The following is a 17,870-nucleotide window of genomic DNA, read 5'->3' as shown; positions in this document are numbered from 1 at the left end:
TCTAAGGTAATACAGAGAGCTAATGAACCTTACGCTGACTTTGTAGATAGGCTAATTCAAACGGCTGCCAAAATTTTTGGGGATACGGAACAAGCAATGCCATTAATAAAACAACTGGCTTATGACCAAGCAAATCGTTGCTGCAGAGAGGTTATTAGACCATGGAGACATGAAGATTTAAACACATATATTAAATTATGTAGAGATATTAATGAACAAGGGCAAGTCTTGGCAGCTGCAGTACAACAGGCTTTAGATACCAGGCCAAAAACATGCTATGATTGTGAACAAACAGGACATTTTAAAAGGAGTTGCCCCATAGGAGGAGGATTTAACAAAACTAGGTATCAAAGAAATAGAATACCGGGTATTTGCCCACGATGCCGTAGAGGGAGACATTGGGCTAATGAATGCCGTTCTCAAACTACCATAGAGGGTACTCCCTTACCAAAAAACGGAAAAGGACCAGGTATTTACCCACGATACCGTGGAGAAAGGCATCAGGCTCCGTTGCCAAAAAACGGACAGCCGGGCCCAATGCTCCGGGGCCCACAACCACAAATATACGGGGCAGTGGAGGAACCCAGCAACACCATCAGAGTAGTGCCCAGGACACATTGTCCATTAAATCCCTCATCAGACAAACCCGAGGGAGCGCAGGGTTGGACATCTGCGCCTCTGCCAGAGCAGTACTAACTCCAGAGATGGGAATTCAAATCATTCCCACAGGAATAAAAGGACCTCTTCCCCAAGGGACAGTAGGCTTATTATTGGGACGTAGTTCATCTACATTAAAAGGACTTATGATAAGTCCCGGGGTAATTGATCCCGATTATGTAGGTGAAATAAAAATTATAGCTAGTTCTCCAAGAGGTATATCAGTAATTTCACCTGGAGACAGAATAGCACAGTTGTTAATAATACCCAGCCTACATAATAAATTTCCTAGTCATAGTGTAAAAAGAGGTTCCAGGGGATTAGGCTCCACAGGTGTAGATTGGGCTATGTTGTCTTTAAATTTAGATTCTTGCCCAATGTTAAAACTAAATATTCAAGGACACGACTTTAATGGGCTACTGGACACAGGTGCAGACCTTAGCATCATATCTAGTAAGGAATGGCCAAAACATTGGCCATTACAACAAGCCACTCAAACGCTTCGAGGCCTAGGAGTGGCTACTAATCCCCATAGAAGTGCAATGATATTAGATTGGAAGGATCCTGAAGGTTGTGAGGGAACTATACAGCCCTATGTATTGGATCATCTTCCTATAAATTTATGGGGACGAGATGTCCTAGATCAATTAGGTTTGACATTAACAAATAACATCAATCCTAATGCGCCCACTACTAGGGCTAGACAAGGTTTTAGGAAAGAAAAAAGATTAGGAAAACAAGGACAAGGTATAGCAGCACCAATTCAAATAGATCAAGGAACAGACAGACATGGGTTGGATTTTCAGAAAGGGCCACTGAGACAATCAAAATTACTTGGAAATCAGAAAGACCAGTGTGGGTTCCTCAGTGGCCCCTGACTAAAGAAAAGATACAAGTAGCCCATGATCTGGTCAAACAACAATTAGCGGAAGGACATATACAACCTTCCATATCTCCCCATAATACTCCCATTTTTGTCATTAAAAAGAAATCTGGTAAATGGAGATTATTGCAAGATTTAAGAGCCATTAATAATGAGATGGTTATTATGGGACCTGCTCAATCAGGGATTCCTCAATTGTCTGCTTTGCCAAAAACCTGGCATGTTTTAGCCATAGATATTAAAGATTGTTTTTTTTCAATTCCAATTCATCCCGAGGATAGTCCACGTTTTGCATTTACTATCCCTGCATTAAATCATGAAGGTCCTGATCAGAGATATGAATGGAAAGTACTCCCTCAAGGGATGGCTAACAGTCCAACTATGTGTCAAATATATGTTAATAAAGCAATCCAGCCACTTAGAAATCAAAATCCTGAACTACAAATATTTCACTATATGGATGATGTATTATTGGCACATAAAGATAAAAACATATTGCTGGAATGTTATGCCACACTTACAAACTTATTAAAAAATTATAATCTAGAGATAGCAATAGATAAAGTACAATTAAATTTTCCAATTAATTATTTAGGAGTTCTATTATCCTCAACCATGGTCCGTCCACCAAAAATTCAAATACGAGTAGATCAACTCAAGTCACTTAACGACTTTCAAAAGTTATTGGGAGACATAAATTGGATAAGGCCTTATCTAGGCATACCAACAGGAGAGTTGGGACCTTTATTTGATATTCTAAAAGGTCCATCAGATCCAAACTCACCTCGCATGTTAACTCCTGAAGCAAGAAAGGCATTGAAAATTATTGAAACATATATGGAAAATATACATTTGGATAGAATTAATATAAGTTTGCCTTTATTATTTATTGTACTACCAACAAAAAATATTCCTACAGGAGTATTTTGGCAAGAAGGTCCATTATTGTGGATACATTTATCTTATTCTCCTAACACTATTCTTACTAGGTATCCTGAGGCTGTAGGACAATTAATACTCAAAGGAATAAAAGCAGCGAAGGGAGTGTTTGGAATTTCTCCCAATAAAATTATTACTCCATATACTATGGATCAAATTGATGAGTTAGCTAATGAGTTAAATACTTGGGCAATAATCATGTGTAAATCTAATGTTTCATTTGATAATCACTTACCATCTAATCCTTTGTTGTCTTTTTGGTCTAAGCATCCTGTAGTTTTTCCAAAAATGACAAGAAAAACCCCTATCATGAATGCTCCAAAAATATTCACTGATGGGTCAAATAATGGTACAGCAGCAGTAGTTACCCCTGATCAAACTTTTACATTTTTAGTACCCAAACAATCAGCTCAAAAGGTAGAGCTTAATGCAGTATTACAAGCTTTTTTAATGTTTAAAGATTCTGTATTTAATTTATTTTCTGATAGTCAGTATGTAGTTAATGCTATAGTATCTCTTGAAGATGCTGGTAGGATTTCCCCTTCTTCTACTGTTTTCTCTTTGTTTTCCACTATACAAAGTCTAATCTGGGACAGAAAAGATCCATTCTTTATAGGACATATTAGAGCACATACAGGATTGCCTGGAGCCCTTAGTTTGGGCAACGATTTAGCAGATAAAACTACACATGACATACATATTTTCTCTACACTAGAAGAAGCTATGAATTTTCATAAAAAATTCCATGTTAATGCTAATACTTTACAAAAGCGTTTTAAAATAACTAAGGAACAAGCCAGACATATAATAAAACAATGTCAAAATTGTGTGACCTTTTTACCACAAGTTAATCTTGGAGTCAATCCTAGAGGACTGATACCTAACCATATTTGGCAGATGGACGTCACACACTTGCCAGAATTTGGAAAATTAAAATATTTACATGTTACAGTTGATACTTCTTCCGGATTTTTGATGGGCTCCCTTCATGCCGGAGAAAAAACTAAAGATGTTATAGCTCATTGCTTACAAAATTTTGCCACTGTGGGCGTTCCTAAGCAGTTAAAAACTGATAACGGTCCTGGCTATACCTCTACCTCTTTTAAACAATTTTGCTCATCATTTGGTATTACTCATATAACAGGAATTCCATACAATCCACAGGGACAAGGCATAGTTGAAAGAGCTCATCAAACTATTAAAACGTACTTACTAAAACAAAAAGAGGGAATTGGAAAGGGGTATATATCCCCCAAAGATAAACTTAAAATAACGCTTTTTACTCTAAACTTTTTAAATTTGGATTCATCAGGACTTAGTGCTGCGGAAAGGCATATGTATCCAAAAAATGTGCATAAGCCTAAAGTTCTTTGGAAAGATATTCTAACAGGACAATGGAAAGGTCCAGACCCAGTGATTGTCTGGAGTCGGGGCTCTGTTTGTGTGTTTCCACAGGGAGAACAGCAGCCGATTTGGATTCCAGAAAGACTAACTAAAGCAATTTCTACAAATCGAAAAGAAGATGATTTGACTCAAATCCATAACAGCTGATATCCAGAACTCCAGCTTGGCCATTCTTACATCTGCAACAGTGATTAACAAGGATGCTTTTTTCAATATCTATTTTATTATTGCATTTTTCCCACATCATAAGGTTCTATTTTTATTTTTTGAGCTCATACAAACCTAGGTTAATGTTTTTCTGATCAGTTTTATTTTTTTTTGACTATAGAGTTTTTAAACATTGCAATGGAGATTTCACCTAGGCAAAGCTACAAGGCCTTTATTATTATCTTATGTGTTGTACGTTTGTTTGCACATTTGTGTTTTGTGTTGTATGTCTGTGTGTGCGTATTTTATATATGAGGAGCGCTCATGAGAAAATGGATCCGAATTTTTTTTTTTATTCACGTGATTTAAATGGCTTAATTTAAATTAGGTAAACAGCTGTTAAAGATTGTTTTTAAAGGTGCTTAACATATCTGCTTGTTTACTAATTTAAATCAGGTAAACAGCTGTTAAGGATTGTTTTTTAAGGAGGTTAACAGATCTGTTTGTTTACTTTCACCTTTCCTTTTCATTATATTTAATAATTCTTTTCAGGTTAATGTCTTTTTAGCATCATTGCCAGAATTCCTATCTTCATCCCAATGAATATACTCAACAAGTATGCTCAATCAAGGAGTCAACTTACTTTGGGAGGAAACGGACTTTGGGAGGAGACGGACAGATTGATAGATTCCTCCCCTTTGAACTGCTTACAGAACTTGCCTGGACTATGTAACTACGTTTAGTGCAGCAAATTGTGGTAATGCTGGCATATCTTTGCTGATGGTGTCACCAGTGATCTTTGCTGATGGTGTCACCAATGATGCAATTTTTCCAAAGGAACTGTCAATTGGCTTGGTGTCGTGGCATTTCTGTATCCTCCTCCCTTCTGCTAGTGATGGTCTAAATTTGGGGGCCAATGGCTATATGCTGGACCGGCAGTCAGTGACGGGTATGATCCAATTGCAATGGTATCAACCTAAGACAGGAGGCTGACGCCTAAAGGTCAGTTGCCTAAAGGTCAGTTTTCCCATGACGGGTAAGAACCATATGTTGAATTGGACAACCTACCAGGCGCGGTCCTTAAGCCACATTAACCTCACTCCCCCACTGGCACCAAGGCCAAATTTGGGGGCCAACAGAGGTGAGGCAAAGAACCTCACCCCCCCACTGGTGCATAGACCTATCCACAAGTATGGCTGTATGCTGGACCGGTAGTCAGTGACGGGTATGATCCAGTTGCATTGGTATCAACCTAAGACAGGAGGCTGACGCCTAAAGGTCAGTTTTCCAATGACGGGTAAGAGCCATATGTTGAACTGGACAACCTACCAGGCACGGTCCTTAAGCCACATTACTTGTTGTTTAATTAATCAGAAGGGGGGAGATGCTGGGAGCCATCAGCCAAGTAGGTATGACAAATTCCTTGCCAGCTTACTCCCATGCTGTCTAGTGGAAGGACTTCTGAAAGGTGACCTTGCTCAAGGACCAGGGCAGGATCCGTGTTTAGGGTGTTCCCCCTTTAGAATAGGGCAATTTAGCATAATAGGAGAGTAGGGTGTTTCCCCTTTAGAATAGGGTGGTTTAGTAATAGGAGATTAGGGTGTTCCTCTTTTGGAATAGGGCGTATCCTGCTGCTGAGTTCCTCTTGAGTGCTTAGGGTCAGACAGTATTTTTTGAGAGACAGAAGCCCATGCGGAATGGATTTTGGCAGAGAGTGATTTGGGAGAAGTGGATTTGGGCAGAGAACGTGGATTCCCCCAGAACGTGTTTGTAGACGGCCGGTGTGAGTTCGGGAATAAAGAATTGCTGTTTGAATCTACAAGCTGTGTGGAGACTCGTGATTTGTGCCCAGCCAGAGACTGCGGCAATTATTTACCAGCAGTGTCTCCTTAGCCACTAGGATAATCTCTGGGTTTAGGGGACCAGCATAGGGCCTGCCCAGGCCACATGACAATGCTGACTGCTTAATAGTACCTGGGTGGAAAAACCTGTCCACACTACAGTTTTTAAAAAGTTTTCCATATGTCCCTCAAAGCAATAAGGAAATATAGTTAAGTATTCAGAACTAGAGAGACAAATTAAAAATCTGTTTAAGTACTTACTCAATGATAGAATCAACTCCAAAATCAATTTATTTTCAGTTGATGCTTTATTTCTGTAAATCACACTTGATTATTTTATTTCTGGGTTTAACATATTTCAAAAGAGTCTAGTTTTTTCATGAGATAGAAAAAGTAGAGATTTTTGCAGCTAGGGAGATCATGGCTCCAGGGGAACACTGTAAATAACGGCAGAAGGCAAGATATGGAAATCAACCCAGGTGTCCATCAGTGGATGAATGGATAAAGAAAATGTAGTAGATACATATAACAGAATATTGTTCTACCATAAATAAGATAAATAAGTCAGGCACAGAAAAATTGATAATATATGTTCTCATTTATAAGTGGAAGCTAAAATGTTGACCTCACAGGAGTGCGGAGTAGACCAGTAGTCAGCAGCTTGGGTAGGGTGAGGATAGAGAGGATGGCTAATGGGGTACAGGTGGATAGGATAACTTCTAATATTCCACAGCTAAGTAGGATTTAACTCAATATTTCAAAGAAGCTAGTAGAGAGAATTTTGAATGTTCTGACACAAGGACAAAATTTTAAGGTGACAGATATAGAATACCCTGATCTGATCCATTATATTGTCTACATGTATTGCAGTGTCACATTGTACTCCATAAATATGTATGAGTGCAAATTAAAAATAAAAAATATATATTTTAAAAAGGTAGGCAGGAGGGAGACTCTCCAGAATGCTAATATGAATTCTTTTTTAAATTTTTTTTTAATATTTATTTTTTAGTTATCGGCGGGCACAACATCTTTGTATGTGGTGCTGAGGATCGAACCCGGGCCGCATGTATGTCAGGCGAGCACGCTACCGCTTGAGCCACATCCCCAGCCCCCTAATATGAATTCTTAAAGACTGTTACCAGAAGACTGAGGCGCTTTTGAAAGTTCCTTTGTCTTTTCATTAAATTGATAATATAGAGGCTCAATGCACACTAGCAAGCCCAGGGCCCCAGCTTTAGTCTGACACTTCAAATGTATAGTCTCTTATCAGCTGCTTGTTCTCATAAGCAATCAGGATGAAGATAGGAAGAGAAACACTACCTGGCCAGCAGCCAGCACTGTGTCAGTGAGGTGAGCAGCTCTCAGTGATACGCCTTGGATTCTTGGATTCAATTCTGTGAGCATTTCACTTTGTTTATGTAAGAAAAAACTAATTATAGATTCTCAGACACAGGAAACAATCTGAGACATTTAAGGACTGTTTGACAAAAAGTACCTGTGTTAAGGCATAATTTCCTGAAATAGTTGATGAGAACAGGTATGTCAAAGAAAGTTAGCTGGACTTTACTTTGGCAACAGTTCAATGTTTCAGCTTGATAGGCAGAGCAGTCATTTTTTTTTATGGAGGGAAATATGTGTAGACTGGATCCAGTAATAAATAAAATCAGGATAAATACATAAGAAAGCTAAGAGTAGCAACTATCAGGTAAACTTAGAAATGGCTGTTGTACACAACTTTACTTGCCAACAGTAAATTAAAAAAAAAAAAAATATATATATATATATTTAGTTGTTGTTGGACCTTTATTTTACTTATTTATATGTGGTGCTGAGAATTGAACCCAGTGCCTCACACATGCTAGACAAATGCTTTACCACTGAGCTACAACCTCAACCCTACCAATAGTAAATTTTAATGTTTATAAAAATTAAATCTTTGAACTAAATTTTCAATCTTTAAAAAATAATTGATGATTTTTCAATTTCTAAAGGATAATGTTGACTAAATACACAAATACTAAACCAGCAGATCCAACAGAGCCCCTGCTAAAGTCAGGAGGGAGTTGTGGTCCAAAGAGGGGAGTACAGAAGAGTCCTTGCAGTGGAGGTTCAGTGATAGTATTCCTTACTGAGGGTTAGTCCCATCACAGTGAGGAAAGACCAGGAGTAAGACCTGGAGGGTTGGAGCACTACAGCTGGAAACTGAAGAAGGGCCTCCAGAAGACACTGCTTCTGGCACAGAGGGGTCAACTTACAATGAGGAGGCTGCTCTATGAAGCCTTGCAGTGAAAGGAAGGCAGGCAAACAATGGAGATACATTCAGAATCTTTCCAAAAGAAAGGCGTATCAGAACTGGAAAACACCAAGCCTCTACCCACCCCTCCATATAACACCATTCAGCCCAGAAATTGCATTTAATTGTACTAACAGAAAAGAGCAAACTCGGGGCTGGGATTGTGGCTTAGTGATAGAGTGCTTGCCTAGCATGTGTGAGGCACTGGGTTCAATCCTCAGCGCCACATAAATGTAAAATAAAGATATTGTGTCCACCTAAAACTTAAGAGTAAATATTTTAAAAAAAGAAAAGAGCAAACTCAGAACCTATGAAGTCACTCAACTCCCTCATCTCCCATCTTAAAAACCTGTGCTAATGTAGGCCTGGGAAACTTGACAACATTTAACAGAAAAGAGAAGCAGTATTCACACAAAGCTACCATCTATGAAGTAAGAAGGAAAACTGCAGCTGACAAAAATGTACTTCCCAAAACAACCACAAAGGAGAGGAAAACAACAACCCCATATGATTTAAATATTTAACAAAATCTTGCAGATATAAGTACATCATAAAAGTAAAAATATAAACTCAGACCAGAAATGTACAAAAAATAAGATGAAGTTTTGTTATAAATTCTTGAAAGACAGAAAAGGATAAAATCATCTCAGAAATGAAGTCTTTGTTTTATCTCAGAAAAGAATAGGTTCTACTGTTATAGAGGAGAAAAACGAAAACAACCAAGTGAATGAAAATTAAATGAAGGGAAAAGAAAGACAGTACAAGAAACACAACTAAAAGCCATTCTGTAAGGCTTAAAATAGCCAAAAGTATACCAAATATATCAATTGGCTTTTTTAGACTTGTCACAACAACAAATAACCCCAACATCTCCCAAAGGTGTATCTTGCTCATTTTCCTGATTACTGCAGGATGATTATGGCTACTGGTTCTTTCTCTAAGTGTCACCATTCTTTATTCTGGAAAGCATCTATCTGGGATATACTTATTTTCTTGTGAAGCGGGGGTGGGAAGGAAAACCCATGGCAGCTGCCTTGGTGGTCCCTATTCTCTGGATCAGAAGGATCACCTGTCTCTTCCACTGATACCTCCTCAAATCAGTCACATGGCCTCCACAGGCTCCAAGGGGAGAGGGAGCTGGCCAGCACAGAGCATGTGGCAACTGGACAAGTTATGATCCTCTTACATAACGCAGTCCTAAAGCAGACAAATACAAACTACAAGAAAACAGAGATTACTATCCTGAAATCAGACAAAGCAGAATTTGAGCTCCAAAGCATTAAATGCGATAAAGTTCACTTCATAATACTAAATATAAAATTAACAAAATTATACATATTAGTTGTGAATATGTATGTATCAGAGCACAGTAGTTATTTTCATAAATCAGAAACTACAAAAGATGCAAGAATCAAAAAAAATAATTATAGGAGACATTAATATACCCCCTTTATTCCAAAGCAGATTAGATAGAAATATAAATACAAAGAAGACACAGACAATATAATCAGTAATTCGATTTTACAGATCTCTATCAACCTCTGATAAGAGAATACTCACTCTGTCATTCATGAAACACAAACACCTATTAGGTGGCAAAAAAAAAAAAAAATCTCAAGAAGTTGTCTAATCATAATAAAGTAAAACCAGAAATTCGTATACAAAAAAAGGCTCTTCTGCCTGGAATAAACAACTGAACAACTAAATAACTCTTGGATCAGAGGGAAAACAAACCAAAATGAAGACATCATACATAAAGATCTACAGTTTGTAAATAAAACCATAAATATTTGGATCCATACTAACAACATGGAAACAGCAAATTAAAATCTCTTTCCCCAAAAACAGCCTGCAGGAAAAACAAAAGAAAGTAAAATAAAGTTGAAATAAAGTAATAAAGGTAAAGCAGAATTTTATAAGGCAGAAGACATGAAACCAGTGGAATAAATCAAAATACTAATTGGAGAGAAAGGATCAAAAGAATCAAGGAAAAAGAGAGGAAAGAGTGACAAGATACAAAAATACGAGTGACAAGAACTACTGAAATAGAACAGTTGTAGAACTCTGCAAGTAAAGTTTTAAAAACTTACATAAAAATTTTCCTAGAAAAATACTTTATCAAAACAACCTCAATACAAATAGAAAAGTTAAACACTCCAAATTCCAAAGAAAAAAATAAACAGAAAGTTACCAAAGAAATACCACCAAAACACTCAATGGTTTCACAGTAAGTGGATTCTACTCCTACATGTTTTTGGGGGGGCCCTGAGGGGTACTGGGAATTTAACTGAGGGGCACTCAACCACTGAGCCACATGTCCAGCCCTTTTTTTATTTTTATTTACAGACAAGGTCTTACTGAGTTGCTTAGGGCCTTACTAAGTTGCTGAGGCTGGCTTTGAACTCATAATCCTCCTGCTTCAGCCTCCTGAGCTGCTGGGATAACAGGTGTGCACCACCATGCCTGGCTCCTCCATTTTTTTTATGAGGTACCTGTAACATCAACATTTCAACCTAATAAAGACTATACACTAAAAAATTGTTAAGTAAAACAAATCTAAATAAAGTATGTAAAATCAGAATCCAACAGAGCCCATTAGTAGGATCCAACAGAGCCCATATAGTAGAATCCATAAAGGCTTATTGTAGGAAAGAAAGCAAGGATAGCTCAAAAATAAGGCTACCCACTATTGACCACAGCAGTAACTCTAAAGGAGCAAAAGGTTTACCTCTACAGATACTGAAAAGGCTTTCAAAATACAACAATAATGCCTAATGGAAACAAGCAGTAAAGCAGGATCAACAGATAATTGCTTACCATGAAAAAATAATTTAAGCTAAGAAAATATTGATTTATTAGATTTCAATTAAATTATTATTATTTACACTAAGCTGCATTTAAATACTGAAATAGTTATTCTGAAATTGTACTTCCAAGTTTCTTTACTGTGAACCGTATTAGTCCCTAAAATTTACTTGTAGGTACAAAAGGCTTTACTGACTTCATCATCTAATCAAATGAACACAATGTAAAGGTCTAAAAATAACATGTAAAGTCTCCTATAACTAGGGTAATCCAGTGTCCTGGACACTCATTAATCAGCACAGATCCAGAATTACAGGTTTAAATATTGTTTACATATTAAAGGGAATGTCTGGAGATTGAGAAATAACTAGAAGGCCAAAGAAGAAATGGAAATCATGTAAATTCTGTAACATTTTCAGTATCGATATTGATGAAGAAATTATAAGTAGAAATGTTCTGAAATTTTTTAGAATTATGATGGTAACCATCAGAAGAGGGAAAAAAGAAAAAAAAAAAGAAGAGGGAAGATTGTGGAAGAATTTTATTGTTCATCTGAAACCCTTTACACTACTTTGTACCTTTCTACTATGTGCAACTACTATGGTATACCCTTTGCTCTTAAAGGAAAAAACAAAAACAGGATTAACATTAATATATTCAGTCTCTCCACCAACAATGACCAGGTGCCTAGTGCATGCCACAAACTAGGTGAGAGTTGGGACACAACAACCAAAGAGGATAGACTCCCAAGGAGCCATACACCATCACTGTGCGATATCTCTTCTAAACAGACTTCCCAAACGAAAGATACAGCAAACAATGCAAAGCTGCAAACAGAAAAAAGCCACTGCAGACAACTTATCATTTGATATACAAATTGTAACTTGACATAAAATCAGAAAACTAAATGACTATAATGAACAGTTACACAGCTCTGAGCAGCTGACTAAGCATTCTCACACCTCATTCATTCTTAACAATGACTGTCCCTCTGCCCATTTGAAAGCTAAAATAATCAGAAGCTCCAAGTTTAACTTACTAGGCTTTGGTCACTAAAATAGTAAATTAGAGCCAAAACATGCATTGTCTTCCCACATATAATTTGTATTCTATTTCTTAAACATGATATATAATAATTATCTAGCATGTACATTATTCTAGTTCTTAAATTATAAGAAATATACATGTATTGGCTTATACTATCACTTGTCTCTATAAATAAATCTGAAACTAATGATTTTTTAAAAATTCAATCTATATTTGAATATGAATCACAACTTGAGAAAGACCTAAATGTTTTATGAAGGCTACCATATGGTCCATTAGATTGTGGAAAAACTTAGATATACAATCTTCATTGAAAAAGCCTAGTGAAGAATACTGATAAGAGCTTACAATGCTAAGAAATATTCCCAATTTTTACAAATAGCTTATAGATTGTAAGGATCTTCAGTAAATTTACAATGACACTGCCAGATATTTAGCTTTTTTTTTTTAAAAAAAAAAAAATAACCTCTGAGATTGAGAACACTGAAAAAAAAAGGGGGAAGATAGCATTATCAGGAACATCTTTCCACTGTCATTCTTTTTTTTTTTTTTTTTTTTTTTTTTTTTAAAGAAAGAGGGAGAGAGGCAGAGAGAGGAAGAGAGGCAGAGAGAGAGAGAGAATTTTAATATTTATTTTTTAGTTTTCTTGGCGGACACAACATCTTTGTTTTGTATGTGGTGCTGAGGATCGAACCTGGGCCGCACGCATGCCAGACGAGCACGCTACCGCTTGAGCCACATCCCCAGCCCTCCACTGTCATTCTTAAGCACCACTTTCTTGATATGCATTGGTAAGGTTACTAATCCTCAATCTATGGTCTCCTAGCAACAAGATGGTAAGCTTGTAAAGAGATCTTTCCAATTCAAAACTATTACTGTCAGACTCAGGCCAATTTAAGATCATACTAGTAATTCATTAAGATTCTAAATTAGAATTTGAAATTAACTACAAAATTCCATAGCTCATTTCTGGCAACAAATTAAATGACAACACAATTCTTTTGGTAGCAGTTTCACTATATTATACTACGCCCTTCAGAAAAAGTAAGGTTTGATTCCATAGCTACAAAAACATTATTATTTAACTAACCTGCAGTCAAAAAGAAAAACAGAACACATAATTAACAGTGGTTTCTTGCAATTTTGCATCCCTTATAGGGGGACTGCAGGTAGTGGGGAGGGGGGAATCTTTTGGGAAAGAACACTGACACCTTGCCTACCAAGCAGACAAATAATGGATTTGTGTATTACACACAGAACAATTATTTGATGTTTTCTTGTATTGATGAATATTTTTATTTAATTTTACTAAAAGCAACAAAAAAGGAAGAGCTATGGAATAGCACTGAGAATACAATAATGCTATAAAAAGCAGTGTGGGTGGGGGTAAATACTGAGTAAAGGAGGAGGTGAACTAATGAAAGGCTTTAATCTGCAGTTAGAATATTAAGAATATCTGTGATATGTGAAGAAACCTGCAATATGCCAAGTATCTTTTAATAAGTGCCACCTCTTCAAAGTAACACCTGTTCCCTTGAAAGCACCAGCTAATCAGTTCTTAAATATGTGAGCTCTGATGGTGCTCAGGTCAATATGTATGTTATTAATTCTGTGTTGTTAATTCAGGAGTATGACAGGGAGACAGACTATAATATTTTAAATACAGGATAATGGGAAGGAAGTCAGGGTAGAGTGACACATATTCCAGTCCAGAAAGGTGATGCTTACAAGAACATATGATGCCACATGTAACAAAGGACTCTAAACATTTAAAATTGATATAATATCTATATAATAAGATATATATCTTAGTCTTTCTTTTTTTGGTTTTTATTTATTTATTTATTTATTTATTATTCTATTAGTTGCTCAAAACATTACAATGATCTTGACATATCATACATTTGATTCAAATGGGGTATGAAGTCTCATTTTTCCACGTGTACAGATTGCAGGATCACATTGGTTATACAGCCATGTACATACATACAGCAATATTAATGTCTGTTGTATTCTGCTGCCCTCCCTATCCCCTCCCCTCTCTCTACCCAATCTACTGTGAGATATTTCTCTCTCTCTTTTTTTTCCTTCTCCCTCACACCATCATATATGAATTTTGTATAACGATGAGGGTCTCCTTCCATCTTCAGTGTAATTCCCCTTCTCCCTCCCATTCCCTCCCACCTCTCTTCCCTGTTTAGTGGTAAGTTACATCTTAGTCTTTCTATTAAAATAGTGAAACTAAGTCCAGTTTTTTACTTCAAGTAATTATATAGTATTATTAAAACTCATGAAATAAGTACTATTCTTTCCCAGAACTTTTCAGGAGTCAAATATTACTGGATATAATACAGTCTTCAGAACACAAATAACACTTGCATGGTACTTCACCTGGTTAGGATTTTCAGGTGTTTATTTCACTAAAAGGTCAATAACCAAGTCTTTGGTTCTGAAATCTTGGGAAAGTCACTTAATCCATTTGGCCCTATGCTTCCTTGATAAGTAATGAAGTTGACAATATTTTAAAGTTTTGATAAATATGCACATTAATATTCCCTTAATCATCTCCCAAGTCCACGGTCTGAATGTTTTACAAACATAAACTCGATGATCCTCACAAATTAGAACATGTACTAGTCATATCCCCATCTATAGCAGAGACTGAGGCACAGAAAAGCAAACCAGTTCTCAAAGCTAGGATAATAAATTGACCAGCTGTGCCTATGTGTCAGACACAGAATGCAACAGCTTTTGTGCCAACTGAGTATAAATGATGAAGTTTTCCTATATGGCCTGACAATAAGACAGGGTAACAACAGCCAAAGAGAAGTTTCTTTAAAAACAAAAAGGTTCTTAAAAATACTTTTTAGGATTTTTGGCTCAAGATTTGACCTACTTTTCCAACATAACAAAATACCTTTTGGCCAAATGGAGTTTTTGTCTTGAGACAAGCATTCAGCACTGTCATGCTTTTTCCTCTGCCAAGTACAGATTCTCGCAGGCAAGCATATCCTGATTTAATACACTGATCACCTCCCAGTGTGAGAAGCTATGGCATTAAATTTTATCTGCATAAATTTTAAATGTTTTGTGAATTGAAAAAGTGTTATTATTTGGCATTAGCACCAAATACTAGTCAATACTCTTTACAACTTTAAAGGAGAAATACAATATATAATTTATAGCCATATCTTCAATCCACATATCACATGAGAGATTTAGAAACCAGCTCTGTGTCCTTGAGGACAGGGCCCCTTTTCTTTATGAATCTTTACAGGCTGCACTACCAGGCACTGTATAGAATCAGGCTGGCAAAAAGAAGTCAAAACCTATTGACTGTGTTTTCTGAACTAAGAGTGCAAATTGAATTTGTATAGAAATAAAATTGTGTCTATAATGCAATGGCTAAATATGTACCACTGGTCCTTCTCAAGAATAAAAATTTGCTCTCGGTGATGGCAGAGTATTTTTCATTTTCAAAAGGAAAAAAAGAAAGCATGCACACACAAAATTTCTGCCACTGTCATCTTAAACAGCTGAATCATTCACAGAATCAACAACCCACATTTCTTCAACAAGCTGCCAGTGCAACCTCTGCTTTTCAAGAGGTCCGAATTTAAAACATTCCCAAGGACAGCGTGGAAAAATTACAGGAAATTAATGGGATTTCCCAAAAGATCCTGACTTAAAATAAGAGCTGCGTTATCCTTAATCAAACAGGAGGCCCTGGCTATGAATCAATCTTTGGCAAAGGAAAAATACTATGCTGAGGAAATGCATTTCTTCATCCAAGGAGTATCTACTAGATGACCATTGGGCACAAGGCCCCTGGGTAGAGGCCAGCGGTTGCACGACCGCTTGGAATGGGGGCTCCACCCCTTGCACCCCAGCGGACAGCCACCAGACTCTTGGGCAGGCGCCAGGATGAGTCCCCTGACTGCCCCTCCCCCGACGCTACTATCCAATGTGGGCTTAAAGGCGGCCAAAAGCAAAATCCCACCCGCCACGCCAGTGGGGTCCTTTGCCAGCATTAGCCACTGAAGGTATGGGTCCCTGCGCACCAACGCGCGGCCACCTCCGGGGCCGAAGGGAATGGGGAGGGGATACCCGGAGGTCTCTGGAGGGCAGATGGTGGCTGAGAACCTTTGGGGGTTTCCAGGAGTGCTTGGAATCCTGGAGAACCCCAGGGGTTCTCTGCGGACGTGTGGGGGACTAAGGGCCCCTAAAAGGTTCTGGGGACTCCGAGAGCGTGGCGTGTTGAAGGCTCTGAAGTGTGCGCGGAGACTGAAGATCCCTACGCACGTTCTAAGAAGGGGGGGGGTCTCTAGAAGGACCGTGGGGTCAAAGGGTCGGGGTGGGCGTTTGGGAGGACTGAGGGAGGCATTGGGGGGTCCTAGCAGGGTCTTCCTGGCCCTCCAGAATGCCCCAGTGCTCTTCGTATCCAAGGGGGGTTCTCTGGAGGTCATATAGGGCCCCGGGTTCACTCTCCAGGACCCAGGGAGACACTGAGGGCTCGAGGAGAGTATCTAGAGGGCGCATAGGGCCCCCAGGAGCCTATAAAGTGGCACTGGAGGCCAAGAGGGATCTTTGGAAGGCATGTGGGGCCCAAAGGTTCCGGGAACGTTCTGGGGGCCCCAAGAAGGATGCTGGGGTCCCTAAGGGGTTCGCCGGAGGTCACCTAGCACCTCGGGGGCGTTCTGGGGGACTTAAGGGGTCGCTGAGGATATGAGGGGGTTCTCTAGAGGGCTTTGGGAGCTGAGGGCTTTCAGGTACGTTCTGGGGGACACAGGGAGCGAGGGGGAGACTCTGCGGTGGCTGCCGGCTGGGGAGGGGGCCCGGTACGGAGATCCCTTAGGGCACGCACACTCTGCTGCTCACCCGAACAGCCCTCGGAGAAAAGAGTGGGAGGCTTTGACTCGCTTCTCGGCCTCCGCCATCAGCTGCACCGCCTCTCGTTCCTTCCCGGCGTTGTCCATGTCAGCCGCTGCAGTCTACTCAGCCTGCTCAGGCGGCTCAGGAGCGCCCGTGGCGCCTTCGCCCTCTCTCACGGCCGCGGGAACGCAGGCGCGGAGCGCAAGGCCTTTCGGGATTTGTAGTCCGCGACCCTGCCCTGGCTGCGGAGACGCGAGAGGATCGACTACAGTTCCCAGAAGGCCGTTGGGCAAGGCCGGGTGCCGGGTTTTCAGACCGTTGACTCCCCAACTCTGGAGCTGGGGGCGTGGCCCTAGGGAGGTGTCCGGAGCCAAGGTGGACTTGAATGTTTTAAGAATGGAGAGTTGGAAAAGGACCTGTGGCTTCCTGTAAAGACAACTTAAAACATACAGCATCAGGATTCCCTGCTTAACTTGAGATGGACGAAGGAATTCTCGGCCTCCTGCAAAACGAAGTCTAATGAAGCCACTGAGAGCAATTTCATCAACCATGTGATGCCCACCCCACAACTCTCCAAAATAGGAGTAACAGCTGGCGAAGTTATTTTTATCGCTCAGAACAAGACGTCTAAGAATGTTCATCTTCCTGATATAAATTCAAAGTTGTATCTGATTTTCTCCTAACTGCAACTTTTTGTTGGTCCTTTCCTCCTTCATTAGAAATGAAGATATGCCATATGTGTACAGTCTACTTTTTATTGACTGAATTATATTAAGTGGATGTGAGCCCTTGAGTGTTTTTATCCCTTACATAATGCCTGCCACAAAGGATCTCCTGGAACAAAATCCCTATCTGCTGGTAAGACTTATAATCTCCTAAGAGAAGTATCCATAGATAGCAATACTGTGCCAATGGTTTCCATGATTGTTCCAGAGGGAATTATTTCTTAACATAATTTCTAGGCCATTTGTGTTTGGTA

General features: G+C 38.9%; 1 protein-coding gene across 3 annotated transcripts in view; it reads right to left on the bottom strand.

The window, feature by feature from the left end:
- Window positions 1-17,081, bottom strand: part of Napb (NSF attachment protein beta) — a 49,143-nt gene extending 32,062 nt beyond the window's left edge. Inside the window, exon 1 of one of the 3 annotated variants that reach the window (XM_076848901.2) lies at window positions 16,898-17,081. In XM_076848901.2, the coding sequence (XP_076705016.1) occupies window positions 16,898-16,995 (98 nt within the window). In that variant the 5' untranslated portion in view covers window positions 16,996-17,081. The remainder of the gene's footprint in view (window positions 1-16,897) is intronic. The other 2 variants (XM_076848902.2, XM_076848903.2) reach the window with 2 other exon arrangements.
- Between the last annotated feature and the right edge of the window lie 789 nt (window positions 17,082-17,870).

This window comes from Callospermophilus lateralis, chromosome 3 (assembly GCF_048772815.1).
Source record: "Callospermophilus lateralis isolate mCalLat2 chromosome 3, mCalLat2.hap1, whole genome shotgun sequence".
Taxonomy (NCBI): domain Eukaryota; kingdom Metazoa; phylum Chordata; class Mammalia; order Rodentia; family Sciuridae; genus Callospermophilus; species Callospermophilus lateralis.
The sequence above is the reverse complement of the archived record's forward strand: the minus strand, read 5'-3'. Positions and strand labels throughout refer to the sequence as shown.